Genomic DNA, 24,897 nt, shown 5'->3' on the forward strand with positions numbered 1-24,897 from the left:
ACGCTTAGAGTCAGACTGTATCCCTGCGGAGCCTTGTCTCCCATGATGCTCTCTGCCTGATTAATTGAAACAGCTTGCCCTGAATCCGAGTCAGCTGTAGAAAAGACAAGCGACTCTAAGGGGTGAAGATGTTTGTTGAAGATCCCCTTCAGTCTCTTTCTCTGTCTCTTCTTCCTTCTCTATCACACTATTCACATTTACACACACCTCAATCTGAATGTGCCATTATCAGATCAGCTGATTACAGTGTTACGAGAGGTCTTTCAGGAAGTTTATGTGGTTAGTTTTGATAAGGGTCAGACTTGATATGACATATGATACATGAGGGGGTGTGTTTGTGTACGCTGATTAACCCATTAACCCAGTACTGCAGGTGTGTGGGAGAGATTCATTAAAGTGCTCATATTATGCTCATTTTTAAGGTTCATAATTATATTTAGAGGTTGTACCAGAATAGGTTTATGTGGTTTCATTTTCAGTAAACACCATATATTTGTTGTACTGCACATTGCGGCAACTCCTCTTTTTACCCTGTGTGCTGAGCTCTCTTTTTTAGCTACAGAGTGAGGCATCTCACTTCTGTACCATCTTTGTTGGGAGTCACACACGTGCAGTAAGTACTGCTAGCTTGTTAGTTGCAGAGTATGAGGGAGTGCCATGCTAGCAGCTAGGCGAGCATTATAACGTTTGTCTCTGAAGTAAAAGCTAGACTACAACAGAGTTGTTTGGAGCAACAGTGTTTTCTGTTGGAGATGGTAAGTCCCTTTGGGGTGGACTTTGGGCTTTTTCACTTTGTAAACCTATAACGTGCACGAAAAAGATATATGACACAATAAAGCAAAGGGCAAAAGCCAAAAAGCATAATATGAGCACTTTAAGGGATTCATTTATAAAGAAAAAAGGGAGAAGCTGGAGGCTTCAAGCGGTAAGGCACACGAGAGCTGCAAACCACCCGCTGAAAGAAAGACACTATTTGAAAGACAAACACAACTTTTTTTGTAACTTTTTAAAACCTGAACTACAACACGACTAACTGTGTTCCTTTGTTCTAAGAGCCCATTTTAGCAGCAACTGCCAATTTTTACCACAAGGATTATTTAAGACATATTATTAATAAGTCCTGTTGAAGTCTAAAACTTTAAGCTTGCTTGAGTGTAATGTAGTCGTTTGTTTCAAAATAGTAAACAAATCTCTTTTAAACGTTGTAATTATTTTATATCATCCTGTATAACCTACCGTACTATAAGAAATAAAATATTTAGCACTTCGCTACATCTGATACATTTTTCTCACAGAATTGTTACAAATGACGCTTACCCACTGCTAGTACCAGCTCTACTCAGTAGTCGGCAGGTTTTCACGTCACCTTTTGGTATCACCTCAGCTCGCTTGGAACCTCAATGGAGGTGATACTAAAAAAAGTACCTGTTGGCAGGTACAGGTACTTTTTTTCATAATGTAAAAACAAAAAAGGCGAGTAGAGTCGAGCAGGTACCACGTAATGGAAAAACACCATTAGTGAATAAATGAAGCACTCCTCAATTAACAATTCTCTTACCATCTAGATTGGCTATCTTCTTCATATTGTAGAAAAATAAAATAAAAGTGTGTTATTTAACTTATATTACTTTCTCCCTCCAAGACCTTAATGAAGTGCTGGCTGCTCTGCTTCAAACCACATCACATACACAAGTTATGCTCTAACTGAAACCACTGAGTCTAGATCCATTTCTAAACTCTGAGGCAGTATTATCCCCTCACTCTCACTGACTCACTCTTATTTCATAAATAATAGACCAAGATACCTGGATGGTTTGTAATTTGTTTTCTTCTCTGGGTTTCATCAGACCTTCAGTGTAAATATGCTTTATATCCATTTGTATTCTCATCACATTACTGCGTCTCATTTTGAGTTAGGAGATTTATTACTTCATCTACTCTCTTTTTTCACTCCTCCGCTCCTCCTTACCTTCTTTAATCGCTGGGGAACCGGAGTCACTTTGGATCTAAATGCAGACTAACAAAAGAGCAATCACTCCCTCTCAATTTCGCAGCGTCTTATTTTTGTCTGTCTCCGTCTCTATCTGTTACTCTCTCTGGCCTTCCCTCCTTTCTGTCTCAATCACTTGGTTGATCTCTGTTTCGTTCCTCTTCTTCCTTCCTGATTCTTTTTATATCTCACAGAGATGCTCCTCAGAGGCATTCAGTGGAGTTGTCTGATCTGAATAAATGTTTGCGATTAGAGCCGGGGCTGTCTTGTGGTTTGGGCTGCCGATGTGGGAGTCGGTGCTCAAATCACTCTGTTGTGCTGCGGTGTTTGAATGAGTCTTTGTCAAAGCCTCTCCCCCCCTCCCTCCTTCCCTCCTCCTCTGTCTGTCGCTCTGAGTTTGTGGCATCTATTTTTAATGGCCTGGGAGACGTGTGGAAAGCCCCAGCCTCTATCTCCTTCTTGACAAACAAGATAGTTGAGGATTTTTTGTGTTATCACAGTGGCTTTTATATGGATGCAAATTTAATGTGAAAACATTTTGGATATCGAACTGTTTGAATAATAAATGTTGTCGGATACAAACTCCAGTTTTTATGATTTCCAGGTTTACAGAGCAATTGAAACAAAGGAAACTGAAAAAAAAACATGCAAGTGAACAAATCTCAGTCTCTTTCTCAGTCTCTGAAAAGTTGAGCGAAGAGCCATGAACAAAGCAAAACTGAAAGCTGTCCAGTATGAGAAGTTCTCTCCACCAATTAAATATATTTATGCCAAATTCTTTGAAGACTCAACGCTTCAAAAAACTTTCTCTCATCTTTAAAGATGGTCTCCTGGGGCTCCAATTTTCACACAGGTTACGATGTGCTCGCGCTGACCTCTCTGAGGCATCCGTGTGGTCGTTCCACGCTACACATCTGAGTTGCTGCTGAGAATATGGCCAGACGTTGATCTTCCTTACTTTGATTTTGACGCTTTCCCCACCCACAGTGCTTTTTCCGAACCCAGCCGCACACACCACTCTCCCTCCCACTGATACCACCCAGCTCCCTCTATTACCACACTTAAAGTGGGTGCTAACCAGTTACTGCAGGGCATTATGAAATGAAAGTAATTTGTTTTATCTCTTTTTTTCTTTTTTTGCAAAAACAAAAGTGATCTGCCCAGTCATTTGCCACCTCACTCTGAGTTATACAGTAGTTACCCACACTAGCATGTACATACCTGAACCACTGGAGCTTACAATGACCTCTGGAATTGATAATTTAAAATACACCACATCACATGACTAACACTGTGACAATTGGTCCTGAAAATTTAGTCAGATTTGTGATTGAATGCAGGCTGAAGCCACATAAGTAAGGCAAACATTTAGGGATTTTTCCTTCTTAGAATTGAGATGACAATTTAGACCTGAAATGATCAATCAATTATTAAGTATTAATTTGATTCATCCATTCGTCGCATTTAGAGAATTAATCATTAGTCATTTTTCAAGCAAGGCATTTTACCAAACACATTTATGATTCCAGCTTCTCAAATGTGCTGCTGTTGTAGCTTTCCATTGCTTAGCGATAAATACAATGTTTTCATGGAAGCAATATACTGGTGTGAGCCACATTAGCCCTGAGCTGCAGTACCCAAAGAGCCAAAAGCTTACCAAGAGTGTGCATTGATGCGTGCGTGTGTGTGTGTGTGTGTGTGTGTGTGTGAGAGAGAGAGAGAGAGAGATTTGTCATTCATAACATTGGCTTCTGTCAAGGTTAAAGAAGCTTTTGCCCAAAAAATTTGCGTTTTAAAAGAGTTAAAGAGAGATGCGTGCCCTCCAATCCACAGCCAGTGACACATGACTGACTGACTTGATTGACTGACTGAGTTAAAAAAAATTAACTTTCATGAGCTCTCTCCCTTTCAGTCCCCAGAGGAGCACTGACCTATAGACAACTATGACATACTGTATAATGCAGCCCTAAGTTTTCTGTGGTTTTGTTTTGGTGATGTGGCTCCTACCAGCTGGCACAATTGAGACTTAGGTCGTGCAGCTACAGGTTCGTAATTTCTTTATTTTACAAATAATGCAAGTCACCTTTTGTCTCTTTTTATTTACCAATAATCATTGCATCAAATCTGTATTGATACAATTGATCAAAACTTGTAAAACTCACTGGTGGGTATGATGAGTACTTTTGCATCTAATGCAGAACATGCCTTAAGCTGCCTCATGAATGTGCGGTGATGATTCGTCCGTAACAATCTAGCCAGGTGCTATAATTATGTATTCTGCACACAGTGTTGGGAAAGATACTTTCAAAACGTATTTCGTTACAGAATACAGAATACATGCCCACAAATGTAATTTGTAACGTATTCCGTTACGTTACTGAATCTGAGTAACGTATTCTGAATACTTGGATTACTTCAGGATTACTTCCACATTGAATTGCGTTTTATAAGTGTAGGAATCCAGCCATCACATACAGCTTACTAAACAGGCCTATTATGGTGTGTTCTTTTTATTCCAACTAGTTGAATGTGTACCTGAACAAGCAGATAGATTATTTTATTGGTAGTCCCGAACTGCATACTACAAAAATCTAACCGCAGTCTTGCTACTACGAGCTAATTTTAGCTAACGTTAGCTAGCATGTCAAACGGGGCTAGTCAGTCTGTCAATGGCTCTGGAGCTAGTAAATCAGCACGTAGGAGAATGTAAAGTTGCCTTAATTTATTCAGAGTGAATAAACTCGTGAAACAGAGAAGTATCATCATGTACTCCATTGATTTCAACAATGTAACTGTATTCTAAATACCAACTATTTAAATTGTAACTGTAACGGAATATAGTTACTCATAATTTGTATTCTGAATATGTAACGCCGTTACATGTATTCCGTTACTCCCCAACACTGTCTGTACACACTTGGTCATTGATCATAGTAGGCCTAAGGGGGATTCAGAAAGTTAAAATATGTATGGTTTACACACATACTGTATTTCTTCTTGACTTACCAAAGCATCAATGCATCTAGTGCTGATGTTAACTGTGTGTTGTTTGTTCTGTTTTTCCTGGCTGTAAAACACATTTCTCCCTATAAGATCATAAATCATTCTCAATGAGAATGTGACATTTGGCACTAGCAAGATAAACTAGATTAAAGTGTCATAATATTCTTGACCTTTGTTTTTAGAGACTGAATTGTGTGGAGTAATTGTTACTGCAGGGGAATCTGACTGGCATCTTCACTTAAGTCTTCAACAGTTGTTAGTTAACAACAAATAAAATGAAACTCATATCCTTTATGAGAGGAAAGGTTTTGCTAGATTAACCCCAGTTTAAATAGCAACAGCAAACTCTATTGTGTTGTGTTCGGGTGTGCGTCTCCACCTGAGCCCAGGCCTCCATCCATCACTGTCAGGCTAGCAGTCAGCTGACACTGTTTACACCTTAAATAAGATCAAGACTGCAGTTACTAAACAATTAGATTTCTTTCACAAGAACATTTAAGTTTGGTTGCTGCAGGACCAAAGCTGTGCCCAGAATGTTTTTTGATGAAAATAAAAAATAAAAAACAGGAACAGATTTTTTTTAAATGACAACTGTAACCAAACTTGAGTCTTTAAACTGTGAATTTATGGAATCAAAAGGTGCAACTAAATCTTTTGTTTGTTTGTTTATGTGTGTAAACTCAAATTGTATAGCTTTACGCATTGATTGTCTCACATGACATCACAGTCTATTCACCACCCTTGTAACTTGCCATTCCGTCAGATTTTGCACTCGCAGCTGCATTTTCACAGACTTTTGACTGAAAGAAATACCAATACAGGTGGTAGTAAATGTTTTTCCGTAGGCTGTCAAATACATTCTACTTCGAGCAGCAAATATTTCTTAGTGCGCCATGTTGAAGGACGTCCCTCTTCCTCACATGTACATCGAGGAGCGAGGATCAAGGAGGCTCCCCGGAGGAGCTATAATCGAGGATACACCGATGTATCCTTTGCGGAAGTCTTTTCACCCGTGGCATGTAAACAAAGAGAGAGGGAGAGAGAGCGCGCAATAATAGAGTTATACATATATCCGTGGCCCCGTGGTTAATCTAACGTTATAGATTGGGCCGTTCGGATCGTACAAATTAACATTCTGATTAATAGCAGGTGGTTGAAAAAATACACAATTAAAAATATTAAATATTAACGTCCTCTAAAATGTGAACATAGTAGAGCTGCTGTCTGACGGACAGCTTCATTTGTAAGTGCGTCCCCAGAGAGACGCTCGAGAAACATCAGCTTAACTTCATTGATTATTTCAGAAGCTAAAGCTGTTTCCTCTATCAAGTTTATAACTGCAGTTAGTTTTGCTGCTTAAATGTCCGTCAATAGAGCTGCAGTGACATTACTTTGCGCATGTTAACATTTACAAGCAGCCTCATTAAAGTAAATTGTTATAGAAAACACTCATACATTAATACAATACCTAATTTAAAAAGCAACGCAGCCTACAGGGACTGTAGAGGGCCAAATGTCCAGCCAGGTCTTTAAATTAGAGAAAATAATTTATTCAGGTGAGTGGAGGGTGGATGATTTTAAACCTATACACGCAGATTTGGATGAAGAGCAACGTGGTACTGCATAATGTTGAGAGATGCTGCTGATAGAGTGTTATTTATGCAGCTCCAAGCAGAGCAGCTCAACTTTCTTTATGACAAAAAAGAGCAGCTGCTGCTGTGTTGTGCAAGCGCATGTTTGTGGGTATATTTGGTACAGCTCCAGGTATAAAGACTGGTGGTCTTTTGGTTTGACACCTGAACATTGTACACACAATACAACCCTTGCTCTCTGTCTATCACACAGACACACACAAACACCAGCAGGAATATATGTGTGAGTGAATACAGCCTGTCACTCCATTTTTCCGAGTACAAACTGGCATCATTAGCGAGCCTGTGACTGGCTGCCACGGCACAATGGTTACAACACTGACAGAGAGGAAATGTGGAGTTTGAAAACTGTTCAGCTGTTATTTCCAGCATATTTGTACATTTGACAAGTTTGTATCTCCACAAACTTGGATACAGTTCAACTGGCAGAAATCCTAGTGAGACACTGGGAGATGAAACGAGCATCTGGCAGCACACACACACACACACACACACACACACACACACACACACGTGCATGAACACACTCTAAAAGCTGTCAAGAGTGTTAAGAGAGACATTGCAATAATTTTGCTTCAAAATCAAATACATTCAACAGCAAAAATGAATATCAGCAGGTATCAAAACAATGCTTTTCAAGTTTTTGGTGCAAAACAGAAGTCACATTAAAAACTTATATTCAGCAACTTATTACCAATATCCAGACTTGCTTTTTCAAAAATGCTGCATCTGCAGTTTTAAGCTTGTATAAAGCTTATGATCTTATAGAGGATAATAGGTTTCTCTCAGATGGAGACAAATGGCTAACTCAACCATGTTTGTCAAGTTGCCTTAGAGAAATAGTTTGAGTAGAAAATGTAATGTGTTTGAATCAGCTAAAAATGAGTACACGGAAGGCAACACAGCCACCAAATTGCATTGAATGACGTGAATGAAAAGGATTATGTTCCAACACTATGAGAGGAGGATTATGTGACTCGAGAACAAACTGAACCATAGTGTTTTCACTTGATTGCCATATGGAAAGGTTAGATTTCACTCAGGTTTTGGAAAGGACAACAGGTTATTTGAGGCTTGGTTTCACTCATGGTTTATTAAGATAAAAGCATTACTCACACTAGGAATGTGCGTAACTGGAAACTTAATGTGGATTTGCAGTCAGAGCTGAATTTTATTGTATTTGCTTATCCATTCCCACGCCATTATTTCAGTGTCAGACTACTGCTTGTTTCCATCACACAATCTTTTGAGGGATTCCTGGTATGGCTGGGTACCGAATTCAATACTTTTTAGGAACCGACCAAATTGCCTCTAAAGTATTGAGTATCGGAAAAACATTTTTATTTAAAAAGGGACAATGCACATCAATTGACATTTTTTGTTTACACTCAAAATGTAAATGTGCCAGAGTTAGCAAAAAAGCTAATTTTCATCTGTAGTCCCTTGGCAGGTCAACACATATTACATTGTTAAAAAAAAGAATGCAAGAAAGATAGAAAGCAAATTAAGAAAGAAGAGAAAAGAGAGAGGGACAAAACCAAAATAAAAAAAATAAGTACAATAAAATGAAGGGCAGTACCTAGGATGAGGTAAACCAGCTATTGATGATTGCAATTTTAATTGTTTTTTAAATCCATCTCTTGAGTGTGGTTTTAAATGATAGATAGCTGGTGCTTTCTCTGAATTCAGTAGGAAGGCAGTCAATAATTTGAGGCCCATACTGAGAAGACTGTTTGGCCAAATTTACTACGTCTATACTGTACAACATAGCCTCCCCTGGTGGCTGTCCTAGTTGCCCTGCCACTGCTTTTCTTCTGTTGTATAAATTCACCCAGTGGTGGAGGTGCAAGCCCATATAATATTTAGAAAATGAGCCAGGCATCTAGATAATGTAAAAAAACTGTAAGTAGTGATATGGCAGTGGTGATAGCTGATTAAAGTTTGCTTAAAAAGGGTTTCTATTGGTTTAAGAGCTGTCATGTTTGCTTGAGACCAGCTTGTGAAACAGTATGATGATGTGGGAAAAGATCATGGCATGCATAAAATGTTTGGCTGCCTCTGTGGTTAGATATGGCCTTATGTGTCTAAAGTTAGCCAGATTATATCTGATGGTATTAGCCACCTTTTTAATATGCATTTTAAAAGTTAAATTATTAATCAATATTCAATTAAAAGTTAACTCATCAGAGTCAGTGAGCCAATAAACACGCAGCATGCTTCTACCAAGATCTAGTAGTGTTTGTGATTGGCTGTCTAACGTTGCACGTCACAGAGACACGCAGGAAAAACCCAGAGACTGGGCTCAAGTAGTAGGAGCTGAAAAATAAATAAAAAGATTTGTGCTGTAATGTGTAATGTTGTAATTTCTTTTTGTTTTATAAAATTGGTAAAAAAAATGCATTGTTTAGGAACCGGTATCAAAGTCATGGTATTGGTATCGGTACCGGTATCGAATATTTTTTAACAAAACCCAGTCCTAATTCCTGGTAGTATTTGCAGTAAAATGTTTGTGAAAATGTTTGAGACCAGGACACCCAGATGTTACTTGGCTCTTTATGAAACACAGGTTAGAGCTGTAACACCTTAATAGCTGACAGGATAAACCCAGTTACACTTACCACAGAAGTCATAGAGCAACAAAAAAGAGATTGTTAGCCTAACTAGTGCTGTGTCATTTTGTACATGTATGTCTTAAAGGAATACTTCAACATTTTGGGAAATGTGTTAATTCACTTCCTTGCCAAGAGTCACATACAAAAAAGATCAATATTATGTTTGTGCTTTTAATATAAAGCTAGAGTCAACAGCTAATTAGCTTAGCTTAGCATAAAAACTGAAAATGGAGGGAAACTGCTAGCTTGGCTCTGTCTAAAGGTAAAAGTTACTGCACCTGACCAAGAAATAGCTAATGCATAGCCTGACAAATTGTTTTGTAATTTCTTTTACAATTGTTTGTCATACGAATTAAACTTAGGAGATATAATGTGCTAATGACCTTAATATGTGTTGGTGGATTTTGTTACCTTTGGACAGAGCCAGGCTAGCTATTTCTCCTGTTCTTTCAACAAAACAAAACAAAGCTAAGCTAAGGTAACTGTCTCCTGTAGCTGCATATTTAACACGCATGCTGTGTTCCAGTTGAACTGGGAAGTTGGAATTTCCTGGTTTCGAGATCATTATGAGGTCACTGAGTACTATCTGTCTTTGAAAACTGTATTTGGCTGTATATTTTTGCTGATATCAGCCCATACTGCAGGTTGGGTTACCAAGTTTTTCTACCCTCATGTCCTTCATTCACTCTGATCAGCCCCACGCTTGTCGGCTCAAAGACCCTGACGGGTCCTGTCCGTGTCTTTGTTCTCCATCAGCTTTGCTTTGTTATTTTTGTCAACTTGACTATCCTGCTCGACTGTCTGTTCATTTTTAATCTGTACTCCCACTGAGCACTGCACTTTGTTGTCTTTCTCTTCATCTTCATCTTCTTTGCTCTCCACTTTTGTTCCCTCTGCCTTTCCAGCCTCTCCTGTGTCTGCTGCCCTTCATTTTAGTCTCAAGTCATCTTTGTTCCTTTGAGCTTACCCATTTCTCTTCACGTTCCTCTCTGCCTTTAAATATCCCCTCCACCTTTCATCCTTTACCTTTTCTTCTCTCTCTATAGTACTCTTTTTCTCCTCTTGAGCTCAGTGTGTTCTTTAGGATACAGCCTCATTTACTGCAATATCTCACCAGCCTAACTCTGTGATTTTTGTGCTAAAATTCTGAACAGCATCCCACCTCAGTTGCTTTGCTGCCCTTTTCTCAGCAGCAAATTGAGTCCAGATGGCCTGATTCAGTGCTTAGTATTCACCACTGTCCACTTGGAATATTCACATTCAACCACTATAGGGGTTTTAACTGCATGCAGTACATAAGACAGTCAAATTCTACTGCACATTTACTCCATACTTATGAGGAAATGTGAGGATTTGGCATGTATGTAGGGGTGGCGCTATCAGTCAATCCATCTGTCCAACAGTTCTGTTAAGTTAAGAGAGCTTTCCTCTCCAAAGCACCTTAGTCAAAAAAATTTAGTCAAGCAGGATAAAATTGGGAAGAAAGATGCAATATTTATTTCAAGAATATCAAAACTCAGAGTGTACGGTGAGCTGAGGTCATGTATAGCAAAAATGATTAAAATTGCTCTCTCTCTGTCTGTCTCCAGGTCTTCTCTGACGTGCCCTCATTGCCTTAAGCAGAGCAACACCTTCGACCCATTTTTATGTATCTCCCTGCCTATCCCCCTACGACAAACCAGGTGATGTATAACACACACAAGTGTTAGAGTATATACAGTATATAGACACTCAGTTGACACTTTAGATATCAATGATATATGATCATCTAGATGACCTAAAATAGCAGAATATATTAATTTTGAATTTGCCTCAATGGATAATTAGAAAAATACATCAATCATAACAGATAAAAAAGCACACATCTCTAAGGGAAAATTTGACAACTATGACTACACAAACTCATGCGTAAGCACACATTTACACAAATATTCTCTACACACCGGCTACTGACGATGGTCATATGATAGTGATAAATGTATGTTGGCCACCAAAAGTCCTGACCAAACACTTTCTGTGTTGTTTCCATTTGTAACCGTCCCAGATCCTGCATGTCAGCAAGGTCTGGCAGTAAGACGGTACAACTTTGACATATAAATAAAGAAACAGAGAGAGAGAGAGAGAGAGAGAGAGAGAGAGAGAGAAGAAGGAATGCACACGATTTTGACAATAGAGATGCAAAGAAAGAGAGAATTATAGAACACTTGGTGGCTTTAGTGTATGTTAAAGCTATAGTGTGTAGTTTCTGTCGCCCCCATGAGGAATTCTAAGTAATGACAACAAAACTGTCTGCGCGTCCACATGATACAAGCCTTCCGTGATCGCGCACAGCCCCCACCCCTCCTCCAAACAGTTGCTACTAGCCAAGGAGGAAACGGAGGATTACAAAAGCATGATGGACTCTTCAGAAGAGGGAATTATCTTCACTTGATTTTCTGTGCAGGAAAGTCACCAGATGACACAATCTTCTGAACATAGCCATACTGAGAAATACAGAGAGTGTTGTGTGGAGCTGAAAGTCTTAATTAGCTTTGTAGCAACTCATTTGGCAATGGCTTGAATATAACGGACGTTTATTAATATCAAAAAGTTACGCGCTAAAGCTTTAAGCATTAGCAATCAGTTACTGGTAAAGGCCCTACACACCCACAAATGTGATTTTTATTTTGTTTCCTATAGACTGTAATTTATTGACATCTTCCCGAGTCTCCTGTTAACTTTGTTGCACCTGTTTGGGTGAAACAAATGACACCTTTATCATTCTTATTGGTAAATGGAGTCCTATGACCTCAAGTAATTCCCGTCAAAGTTCTGGCCCACCTTCAAGCTAAGCTGACTTCTAATCAGCCAGAATAACTGAAAACCTGTGTGGATGTACAGGGCCTTCGAAACCAGTTGAATGAGGGCACACTGTGTAACCACAACATTGCAGGTTTTGTCTCATCCCATTTCTCTCTCTTCCCATGTGTCCAGTCATCTATAAGACATTTTAAACAGAAAGAAAAACAACAAATATAAGTTAAATTCTAGTCACACGTTTTCACAATTTGCCTACATACAGTGAATCCTCCTATCTTCAAACATGCAGACGCTGCTGCTTTGCATCCTCTATGCATGGCTTCCACAGAGCTGACCCCATACTCGGTTTTACAGCGTGAGTTCTCTGACAGTGTGTGGTCTGTGCCTGCAGTTGCCTGAGCCCAGCTCATAGGGAAATTCATTCAGGTTTAGTTTGGACTCACTGCTGGCCCCACAACACTGACCTGACCCACACACACACACACACACACACACACACACACACACACACACACACAGTGGCCTCATTGCATCGTCCTGCTGCAGCAGTATCACAGCAGAATGCCTGATAAGTCTGAGGGCCCCCAGAGTCACAGCAGGGGCTGGCTGACAGCAGGGCATTGAGGTCTGGGTGCTGTAGATAATGCAGGTATGGCAGAAAGAAGAGGAGGATGACAGTATCTCGGAGTGTTTTCTCCTGATCTAACCTTGCACAGTCAGTCTTAGCATAATTCCTTTTCTCATTTTTTTTTTGCTCCAACAGTTGCATTGTGGGTAATGTTGATGGCAGGTTTTGACAAGGAAGAAGAAAGCATGGAATAAAAAAAATGATCTGGCTTTGCGGCATAAATCTACATTCTTTAAAGCTACATTGTGTAGATCATGTTTTGAGTTGATTCTTAGCAAAAAAAACTTTGTTCTTTCACAAATATGTGCTCATTCATGCGTAATTACTTCCACAAACTAATCAAAGTATTCTCGTAAGTTTAGAATCTGCCATTCAGAATACATACGAGCGAGTCACTCGAATGGCGGCAGCCATGTTGCGCCTCCATCTTTAAAATACATACAATAGCCAAAGAGGGACATACCTGGAAATTCAATCTCCGCCTTTCGCGCTTTTACACGCAGTGGCACCGTGACGAATGCCAGGGGGAGATTACTCGCCACTGCCGGCAGATTTGAAAGCCTGTTGAAGATGGAGGATCACACTTATTCTCAAGGACATGTAACGGAGTTGCCAAGGAAGCGTAAAAGAGAATTAAAACAGAATGCAGGTTTAAGGCACTTCCGCATTTGCAGCACTTCGCCGAACCGGATGCTTTGTCCATTAATATTATATAGTCTACGGTGTAAATGATGGATATACTAAGAGCTAATTTCGGTTTCATTGACAATGTTCACACTGCTCAGAGAAATATATTAAACACAAACCTCTGTTGCTTCTCTCCTTTGTCTTCTGAAGGGCTTCCACTGTCTCCTCGTCATCTTTGGAGAGTGTCTCTTTAGTTTTTCTTTGCCTAGGAGGTCTCACCGATCCACTGCCACCGGCTCTGTCTTTAGGTTTTTCTTTAGCTTGACCTTTCTTTCTTCCTTTAGCTTTCCCTCACACCTCCGTCGCATCAACTGATCTCTGACTCTGCTCACGGAGAAAGATATGTAGCCTACGCTGTAAAATTGCCTTACACTATTAATCTTGTACAATATACAGAATAACAATAGCACTGATACTCGTACTGGAAGCCATGTTAATCTTGGCATACGCCCACCGTAGGAGTTAAAACGCACTCGGAATGGGAGGGAAAGTAATATTCAGTTGGTTGTCATATACAATTTCACCGCTAGATGGGAGAAATTCTTACACAATGTAGCTTTAAATTTTATTTTGAGTCTGACAATGTTATAGAAGTGCAATGCTAATATTTGAATGGCCTAACAACAACCATTTTAATGCAAGAAAGAGTTTGATTTTCAAAAAATTCAAGTCTCATACTATAGTTTCCAATTAGCACCTGAACCTAACCACCTAACAAAATGATGACAGTTATTATTCAATACTGCACTTGTTGACTCTGAGGGATTAATTATTTCAGCAAGTTCAATGTCTTTACTAGTACATCCTAGTACAAACATTGCAACAGAAACAGAATGCTCAGGAAAACAGATGGCAGAAATGAGGTGAGGTACACATGATATGTAGTCTAGTAATTCATCTAAAACATCCAGAAATGGTAAAAAGGTACAGAAAAGGTTTGTTGTTATCTGTAAACAATGTGAACATGATCCCAGCTCTAACATTGTTCTTCAAGCCTAATTGGAATATTTCAAACCTGCAGAGCACCGTGCACTCTTGGTGCATGTAGGGACATGTGAGAGGTTGCTGTTTAATAGAGACTTATCAGGCTCCAACCCAGCATGGGGCTGGGAGGCTGCAAAAAATCTGCTTTGCAAGATGACATCTCTAATTCTTGTTCCTCACAAGTGTCATCCCACACCTCTCATCCCATTTCATTGCACATCTCGGTATCTCATCTCGGAGCATCTAACACAAACATCTGCTCTGATCCTCCGCCGTCTGCCCTGTCAGCCATCCCACTGCTAACACATTACTTGCCTAAATAATGCATGATGGGAAACAGGAAGTGGAGGTGTCAGCGATTACACCATCTTCCTCCCAAATGAGGAGGCCTGACTTTACATCTCCCCGTCTTTTTACTCAATACCTGCTCTCCTTTCTGTTATCTTATCTTATGCTTCTACAATCCCTCCCTCATTTTTGTCCCTGCATCCCTTACAGAAGATGTTCAGATTGCTGTAAATCAGACATGTCCCACCACACAGCAGCTTGCTGCGGGACCATCACCAATGTGCTGGTGTAGCTCATCATGTCCAGTCACGCATAAATCTACATACATACACACACACACACACACGCACACACACACACACACAGGGAAAATTGAAATGCTACAAGACATCTCTGAAAATAGTTAATTCACTTCAGATATTAAGTCAGACACAGACAAATCAAATGGTTTACGCACATGAAATTAGATTTTGTACAACATTATTGTCAGAGGAAATCTTTTCCCCAATCTTATCAGACATTAAACAGCTCAGCAGTTCATTTCAACATCTCATTTTATTGAATGTTTTGTTTTGCTGTTTAGCAGCTGAAATACTCAAATCAAGACTCTTGAACAAATTGACAAAACGGTTTCTGTTTGCCCCTGGGGTCCTTTAATTCTGCACAATTGCATTGTTCTCTCTCTTTTTGTTTTTGGTTGTTATGTGTGTGTGTGTGTGTGTGTGTGTGTGTGTGTGTGTGTGTGTGTGTGTGTGTGTGTGTGTGTGTGTGTGTGTGTGTGTGTGTGTGTGTGTGTGTGTGTGTGTGTGTGTGTGTGTGTGTGTGTGTGTGTGTAAATATGTAAATAACTCAGTATGTCAGGGTGTGTTTGGAATCTATAATAATGTAAACATGCAAAATCTGAATTGCAAAACAATTTGGCACTTTGCTATAGCATATCATCTATTTTATTTATTTTTTGTCTCTCTGTCTTCCTACCCCTCCCTCCCTTACGCACAGGCCGATGTGTGTGACGCTGGTGTTCAGTACGAAGGGTCAGAGGTACCTGCGGGTGGGGCTGGCTGTACCTCTCTTTGGTTCCCTGTCCTGCCTGAGAGCCATGGTGGCAGAGGAGGGTAACATCTCCCCAGACCAGGTACACACACACACACACACACACACACACACACACACAGACCTCAGCTTTAGGTAAAATTGTGACATTATTTTATGTGAGGTCACCAAACTCTAGGTGCAACAGAAAAGTGAGGGAGATGTAAATTAAGCAGTCTGCATACTCCCCACAATCTTGAGAAACACGTGTGGGTAGACCATAACTATCTATGGGCTTTACTGAAAATTTATTTTTATAACTCAGGTTTGTTTTTTTGTCTAAAAATGCCAAGCATAGATGGATCCAGCATCTTAAAAGTAAGAATTGGCTGCTTTGCTTTGTATTGCTTTGTATACCATTTCAGTGAATGAAAGTTCAACCAGGAAGTCTCCAAGATCTAATAGATGGTTACAACAGACAACAGTTTGGCTAATCGTTATTTTAACATTCACCTTTGTTTTCACTTTGATTTCCTGAGGAACAGTCACAGTATTTGAGATAATATGGTAAACTTTAAACTTGTTTAAAACCTCGTGATTTAAAGCTTCCCCCTGTGATGGCTTCACATAACCAGTTCTTGGCAAGGAAGTGAGTAAAATATTTTCTTCACAAGAATAATGGCCATCACTATAAAAATGAAACCCAGGTTAAAAATAAATAAATACATCAAACAGAATTATCTTTAATAGCAGGTTTTTACTTGAATGCATGCACACACTTAGCTGAAATGTCACCAACAAGATGAAGGCTAGAGGGAAAGGTTCCATAGGCATGTGTTCATAAATCTTTCACCTGCCCGTCAACAGATGATGAATATTTCTGCAGCAGCGGGAGAGTTAAAGAGAAGCAAAGACTAAAATGTCCCCTGAAATGAAAAAATATCCTTTCCATAGTTCATAAGTGCATTGTTCCATTATCTTTTGTTATAGATCAAATACCTGTATGTCAAAATCTATTCTGAAATACACTGTATAGTGAACACGTGTCTGGGTGTAATAATGTTCCTAGCTGAGAGAGGGATGAAATGAGTCATGTTTACAGGCAGTTTACAAAAACTATTAGCATAAGATTTGTTTCAATGTCCCTTGTTTCCTGATGAGGAAATGCATTGTAATTCACAGTTTGAGATTTTCTAGTAAAGCTGTTGCATCTCCTACACACCCATGTCTACCCACACAGATGTTTTCACTGATTAGACCTGTTCTCAGGACTGTGTGTAGACGCTTTGCTTAATTAACATCTCCCACACTCTTCTGCTAGTTTTGCTAGAGTAGAAATACTTGAGTTTGCAGTCAATATTAAAATGGGGTACGTCAAAACATAAATTTAAACAAAGCACAAAAGGGCAATAACAGGTGAGGACGAACACACACACACACACACACACACACACACACACACACACACACACACACACACACACACACACACACACACACACACACACACACACTAAGTCTGACATACTGTTCTTGTACCACAGTCTGTTTTAATCATCACCCATTATCATACATTTGATTTTAGTCAATTAAACTCATGGCTTGGTCTGTTTCACCAGTGAGAGTTAACTGAGTGAATGATTTAAGGGCAGTTGCTATGGTTACCTGCAGTTTAACAATCCTTTCACGCAGATTCAGCACTTTGACATAATTTAACATGATCCGTCACAAATGAGCATTTTGAAACACAAATGAATAAATAAATATAAGAAACTTCTCAGTCTGCACTTCAAACATTGACACACAGCAAAATATATTCAGCAGTGTGAATGCATGGTTCCCCTTAATACCATTTTTCTGTTTCACTCTCAGGGCTCTGAAGGTTTTTGACTTAAGCATGAAACTAGGAAATACACTTCTCTTAATAGAATTCCCTTTGCAGATGTTCATGTTTTGAATTGTTTTTTATGTCAGTTGCCAAGTTTTGGTCCCTGATTGTACGCTTATTTGATACATTTATTTTAGTTACTTTTACAAGCTGCTTCATGTGATTTATTTCTAGAGATTTAATGCAGCAACATGTAGGGTTTACTTTGATTTCTTTGAGATGATTACAAATGTATCTAGTTTGTATTTCCTCTCTTAATTTGCTTGCATACAATAACTTTTTTGGTTTATTGCTTCGATGCAATTCATCACAGAGTCTGGAGTTCTGGTGGCATTGTGGCCGAATGTTCTGGTTGAATTTTGGTTTTCAGCTCTGCGAGGATTGCTTGATGCACTTCTGTAGGCACAAAGTTTCATGGTGTCTCTCTCGCCCTTTCTCCCTCTCCCTCTCTCCAGGTCATCCTATCAGAGTTGTACTCCACGGGTTTCCAGCGTTCCTTTTCAGATGATGATGACCTGACATCAATTGCTGATAGCGACGTCATCTACGCCTTTCAGGCTCCTTCCCTCTATAGTCGTGGAGGCTCTGCATCGCACTCAGGTAACCATGGTAACAGGATGTCTATCAAAAACGCTGACGACCCGTAGTTCCCATAAGGGCTGGACTGGGACAAAAAATCGGCCCTGGCATTTTTGGCCCAGGCGGCCCACACCCACTGTGATTGGTCAGACACATTCCCTGCAGACAGTCCTCTTAAAATATGCATGCATTCTATGATATGAGTTGCCTAGTGTTCAGCGTTCATGTGATAGTTTTAGATCCTTCAAGAGGGGTCTCAAGACTTATCTGTTGATCTTACACTTAAATAATTAATTCATTCTTAGAGTTATGATTTGTATATTTATGGTATTTTTATATTTTTTTATTATTGATATTTGATATTGTATTGCCATTATTGTTATTATTACTATTTTGCTTAATATTGGCTTAGCAACTTTAAATTTAATTTTAACTATTGTAAGATTCATATTTTGTCGCTTTGGACAAAAGTGTCCGCTAAATACAATAACCATAACCATAACCCTTCCCAAAAGCTACAATAAAGCTGAGAGTAGTATATGCCCTGGAAAGAGCTAATTAAGCCATTCAAGGAACAGTGATGCTTGTATCAACACTGATTTTATAGATCAGACTTTTCAGCTACCCAACAGGCTAACCGCTAGCATTTTCAATGTAAGCTTAAACAGATAGGTTACCTGACAGCCACTAACTTTAATGTTACAGACAAACTGCTTGTTGTCGTTATGACGTGACACACGCGCACACACACACACACACACACACACACACACACACACACACACACACACACACACACACACAGCCTCCCTCTCTTCCTGAGAGTCTGTGTTAATTTGCCTACTCCTTACCACATCGTCCTCTACTCTCTCTTCCATCTTTTCCTCACTCGCTCCCATGGCCCTGTCATTGTTGTTTCTGCTTCTTCAGGTAATGCTGATGTTGAAGCAGCTAATACAGCCCCAAACATGTCCGAAGTTTTTGAGGAATCCGCCTGTAGATTCTTAATATTTTTCTGAAAATGCCTGGTATGCCCGATGGCCAGTCCAGGCCTGGTTCCCACACTGGGTTTGTCTCAGTCCTCATTTACAAATTTCTCTTTTTCGGCCTCCCGCTGTCCTCTTGATTAACTTTAAAACCGTTCTTCATGATAAGTGAGTATTTTTCACAGGAAGACATTTTACTTTGGTGAGGTGAGGACCGTGTTTTCAATGTGCTTTGTATTCCTCCTTTCATTATGTTTCTTATGCATGATAGCACCCAAACAAATTAAATTAAATGTGTCTGAATGTCAGCCTGGTGCATCACATCATCCTAAATAAATGCCTGAGTAGTTTCTTACCTGGATGAACTCCTACAAATTATTAATTTAACTAAAACGTAATTACATTTTGGCAAGTGAGAACCATCTAGAGATAGTTCCACATGCAAAGCTTCCCTTTTTTAATGTTCTCAGATGCTTGCTTCTCCTCTCTTATTTTGGTCATGAGTTAATAAACAGCAACAGAGCTCTGTGCTTTTACACTAATAAAGTAGAGAGACATGAGGTTGACTCAGCCTTGCATCATCACCAGCCTTTTCAAAATCCCTTTTTGTCCATGCAAGACACTGCCGAATGCACTATTGACGAGTATATGACACACAAAAAAACACATACACACACACACACACACACACGCACGCATGAACACTAAAAGTCTAAAAGCTGACACAAAAAGACACACTTCATAATTCATACCTAAACGACACACTAGGTCGTAGTCTTAAACACAGTTACAATGTGAAACTGAATTAGTAAAGTTTAGGCAACAAACATACTTAGGGTCAAAAGAGAAGAAAGGTCCAAGGCACTCTTCTTGCTAAAAATACTTTAAAATATCAGGGATTGGCTTAAAATGAGTCACAGACATAACTACATCACAGATGTAACTCAGTCAAGTTACAGACATAACTATGTCACGAACGTAACTACGTCACGGACTTAGGTCCATAACAAATTCGGTTAATTTAAAAAAGTAACTTTTTTTGTTTTGGTTTTACAGGGGACACAAACACCACTCTCCTGATTGAAAGTCCTGTGTTTATTTGACCCATCTACCACCCCAAACTACCTCAGACACGGAGTTTGGGCGCTCTTATATGTCCGGTATACTTGCCGTACCCGACCTGTCGTATGCCAGTGTAACGTCATGGGAGCGCCATAACTATTTATCAGGTGCTCTTCTCCTGAATAGAGGTGTCGCTAATGAGGAAAGGCTACCGACTTTGCTATTTCTACCGGCTAGAAGAAGAAGAAAAAGGTAAACAATGGCAGAACTGGCAGCAGCATTGACGTCAATGTTTCGATTTGATTCAGTGACCTTTTTCGTTGGATCAAGCCTTTCATTCACGGTAAAAGAACTTACAGAAAGTTTACAAGAGAGACTTGCAGTCACTCTGAGTGTCCTGCATCCGGTTGCCCTCGAACTCGTCCATGCTTCCTGTTTCCGCTTTGTCGTGCACCGCTGAGAAAAACAGAGTGGTGCACGACCTCTGGACGCACCCTCAAACTGTAAAGAGACCTTTAGACTTCTTTACCTTACTTCCTTCTTTGCTTTCACAATAATTACTACGGCCAGTAGAGGTCGCCACCTAACAATAAACGTGAATATAGGTTGTTATAAGCTGTTTGCACAATCAACCTATACGGCCATTTTCTGGTTGAGGACGCTAAGTATTAAAAAGTCTTGCCTTTTTGATTGTGTAAAACATGCATATCTTATGAGTTATGGGATATGTGAGAAAAATGATCAGGCAGGTTACAGGTACTTAGACAACTTCTAGTGGAGTTAATGAACCAAGAGTGAGCATCATCCTCTCGCTGTAGATGAATGGTAGTCAAACTTTGAGGTAAAAGATGTTTTATTTTTAATCACTAAGGCAGCCAGTGTGAATGCTCTTTTCTCTTGATGGCATTACTTTCCACTCGCTCCTGTTCTCTGGCAGAGTGTCCGCCATGCTGATGAGGAAAAGAGGGCTGTAGATCTCTTTTATCACACAGCTATTACTTTAACAGATCAATGTCCATGTCTGAAAGGGGCTTAATTGAGTCATATTACCACTGTGAGCTTGAGATCATTAATTGCTGTCTCTGTGGGTTGCCAGTTAGGGAAGTTGTAGTTAGCCTTTGTCCACTAACATACTGCTTTATGAAGCCTTTATGGGGTTTTGTGTTACCCCCGAAGAAGAATGACCTCAATAATTCACATAATGTGCTCAAAGTGCTCATGATCAGTGAAGACTCTTTTACTTTCTCAACGGGAGGCATTTTTGTTGTTACTTCACAGACAGTGAAGACAGTGTCCCAGTGCTAAGAGAGGGAGCAGACACACACAGTATGCTTTCACTCAAAGTCACACACACAAACACGCATGAGTAAAAACACACACACACACAGATCCACTCTGTAAGTCAAGTAGGTAATGAATCCATTAGAAATACACTGGAGAGTCTCAGAAATACATGGCTCTCAAGAGGCACACACACACACATACACACACACACACACACACACACAAAAAGTGCACTTGAATCACACTTAAGTGCTCACTGGGAAATGTGACTTCCATTCTTGTGAGCAATCTGAAGAAAATGATGAATGGTCCTCACCTTGGAATAATTCATAAGATCACAGCCAGACCAGATTCCAGGATATCACAACTTCATTCAGTGAGATTTATTAAGGGTAGCAAGTGAATTCACACAATCATTACTGCTGAGACCACTGTGTGGCAATATGGAGAACAGATGATGGACGGCAGACAAAGTAACATAGGGAACTTTTTTACGTTGCGCATAATTCAATTTTATGTTTTGAAGCATAATAATGGGCACTTTCTCTCTCCATATCTCTGTGGGGTTTGTTTTGTATCGACTGTCAAGTGTATGAAAGCTATTTTGATAATCTGTCATCACACCAGGTTTAATAACTCAGAATAAAACACCTCTGTTGTTGGTTGTTTATCAACACTTGATAAACTTAGATCCAGCTACTTATTTTGTCAACTGAATTAAAAAAAAAGTCTAAACTAAAAGAAGCCATATTGGTTTGAAGCAGTAGAAGTGTTACTATGGTTACCAAGGTTATGTAAGACACTAATTACTCTGGTGCTTAAGGAGGTCTCACTTTGCCAATTCAGTGTAGTCATTCAGCTGTAAGTATATTACACAGTACAGCACATAATGACACACAAGCCAGATCAATGTTTTTTTTTTGTATTTTGTGGGGACTAGTTGTTTGATTTGGTGCTTATCACATACGTCAGGTATGGCAGAGGTCTCTTCCTCCGACTAAACAACCCCTTCAGCTATAGTATTGCTACTGTCCATCATGTAAGTCTGTTTTTGCAGCCTCTGTGAAATAAGTTAAGCCTACTGCTGCCGTGATGGATGACCGTATGGAAAGCCTGTAGAACCATAAATATAATGGAACAACACACAACTCACAGGACAAACTACCTGAGGAGGTCTAAATTAGTTTCTTTACTGAAAGACGTGAGTATGTTTGGCATATTTATGAGTGTGTGATGTTGCATTAAAGTCTTGGTAAAGCCCAAATAAATGTGTTCTGAGTCTGTCACACCACAGAAAAAAAAAATGTTATCGTAGTTTTAGGGGAGGCCTTATGTTAAGGATGACTCCAGTGCGTCATTGAACCATGATGTCAGGCCCCTCAAGAAATGGTGAAAAACAGTTTAATGGTCTAACTCCACCATTAAGTACCTTGCTAGTAAGTATTTTCTAGCATGTATAATGTGTTTGAAAAGAAATCATTGGTTTTGCTTTACCTTGAAATACTTGATTGTCCAATCAATTTTAGCATTTCTTTTATTTACAGGCATCATTTTTATAACCATGCTTTATAATTCTGCCAAGGCATGCCCCATTGCACAAAATTAAGGCAGTTTGAATTTTCCCAGTCGGGAACTTGTGTTTCCAATTTTTCTGACAACAAATGAATGCAGCACAAATTCTCTATCTCACAATATTGGATCAGCATGTGGCAAAGAGTTATAATTTTCCCGGTATGAAAGCAGACAGCCATCACATACTGTCTTCCTACGATCCCCCTGTCAAGCCACCACAGCATGACAATCTACAGTAGGTCACTTGAGAGATGTACAGTGACTTTAAAACAGTATAACTGTATTGCATGGCACAACTCTGCTCAAAAATTCACTTCATGTACTGTGCTCCTCACACTGGGAGAGGGTGAATGGACTGAAAATGTGCTGCAGGAGATGACAGGGAGGAAAGACACGGGACTAGGGCAATACACACTGCAACATTTTGACATTCTGTGCAGTTGATGATTCTCTACTGTGATATGGGGTTCATCATCACACCTCCTGTCTTGCTTTATCCCCTCCTTTTCCTCTATCATCCTGAAAAGAATATTTTTGCCACCATATTTTTGCTGCTCCAGAAGTGGAGGATACAAAAGAGGGTACCACTGAAACATTTGCATGTGTATTCTCTACAAGAAAGAGGGTGTTTTCAAATTTAGGGAATTGACCTCACTGTAAGGCCATGTTCAGAATGACAATAGAACAAGTAGCAATTGGAGAGGGTGTATTGCATGCAGGGAATGCCTCTGTTTTCATAAGCTGCTGTGTATTTCTGTTTATGGTAGCTGGATTTCCCTGACTTTAACAGTAGACGGTTTCGGGGATATTGAATCAGCACTACCAGGTACAATAATGAGGTTTTGCATTTAGAGGAAATGGCAGCAGGAGGTCTTATGATGGAAAACACTGAAAAATCAGTTAGGTCTAAAGTGCCACAGTAGCATCCTATTTCATCCCCCAACAATCCAGGCAATTTGCACATAAATAGTGATAAAGCTCCATAATGCTGCACAAAGAAATTAGACTTCCCGCAGAATAGCAGCTCAGGGAAGTTTAGCGTGCTAACTTTGTGTGACGTTCACTTGGTGCCCTTGACATTAGAAAGTAAAGTCCTCTTTGATAATGGAGAAATCAATCAAGATTGAAGCAGAGTAGATTATGGGAGTTGTTTGCCTGTATAAAGAGAGGCTGTGTGTGTGTGTGTGTGTGTGTGTGTGTGTGTGTGTGTGTGTGTGTGTGTGTGTGTGTGTGTGTGTGTGTGTGTGTGTGTGTGTGAGATGTTAAAAAGGTGAGGATTCCCTGGAAAAGAAAAAGGGATTTCTCAATGGAGATAAGGGATCTGTCAGGAATTGACTTGCACAAACAACATCTACATTCTGAGATAGATGCAGTAATTAAAGTCTTGTTCTTTCTCTCTATATCTTCTCATTTACACACACACACACACACACACACACTAACCGTACAGTGAGACAGTAGCTCTTGAGTGTTCAGGTCCTGTCACGGTGAACTGCAGCTGAGGGTAAGCCACCGTGTTGTTCCCCTCGGCCCACTGGGGGCTATGTACAGGTGGAGAGTAAGGGATTACTCTGAGGTGTTTATTTGGGAAGTCACATCCTTCAATCAGCTACTTAAAGTCAAGGTATTACTTCTGCGCGAGTGATCACACACACACACACGCACACACACACACACACACACACACACACACACACACACACACACACACACACACACTCTCTGACGTCATTTATGTGGTCAGCACAATAGACATCCCTTTCCACAGTCACACACTGTGTGCTCTTGAAGTTGTACTCATACTGAGACAAAGTCATCACACATACAAATGAAACGCTGCAAAGTTCACGT

The 24,897-nt window shown here is 39.8% G+C and overlaps 1 protein-coding gene across 1 annotated transcript in view; it reads left to right on the top strand.

Annotated features, from left to right (window-relative positions):
- The window catches only part of usp43a (ubiquitin specific peptidase 43a), a 117,016-nt gene that overhangs the window by 47,915 nt on the left and 44,204 nt on the right, over positions 1–24,897 (top strand). Inside the window, exons 4-6 of the mRNA XM_028604538.1 lie at positions 10,847–10,939; positions 15,643–15,778; positions 18,019–18,163. Of these exons, the coding sequence (XP_028460339.1) occupies positions 10,847–10,939; positions 15,643–15,778; positions 18,019–18,163 (374 nt within the window). The remainder of the gene's footprint in view (positions 1–10,846; positions 10,940–15,642; positions 15,779–18,018; positions 18,164–24,897) is intronic.

The sequence above is a fragment of the Perca flavescens genome, chromosome 2 (assembly GCF_004354835.1).
Source record: "Perca flavescens isolate YP-PL-M2 chromosome 2, PFLA_1.0, whole genome shotgun sequence".
NCBI classification, from domain to species: domain Eukaryota; kingdom Metazoa; phylum Chordata; class Actinopteri; order Perciformes; family Percidae; genus Perca; species Perca flavescens.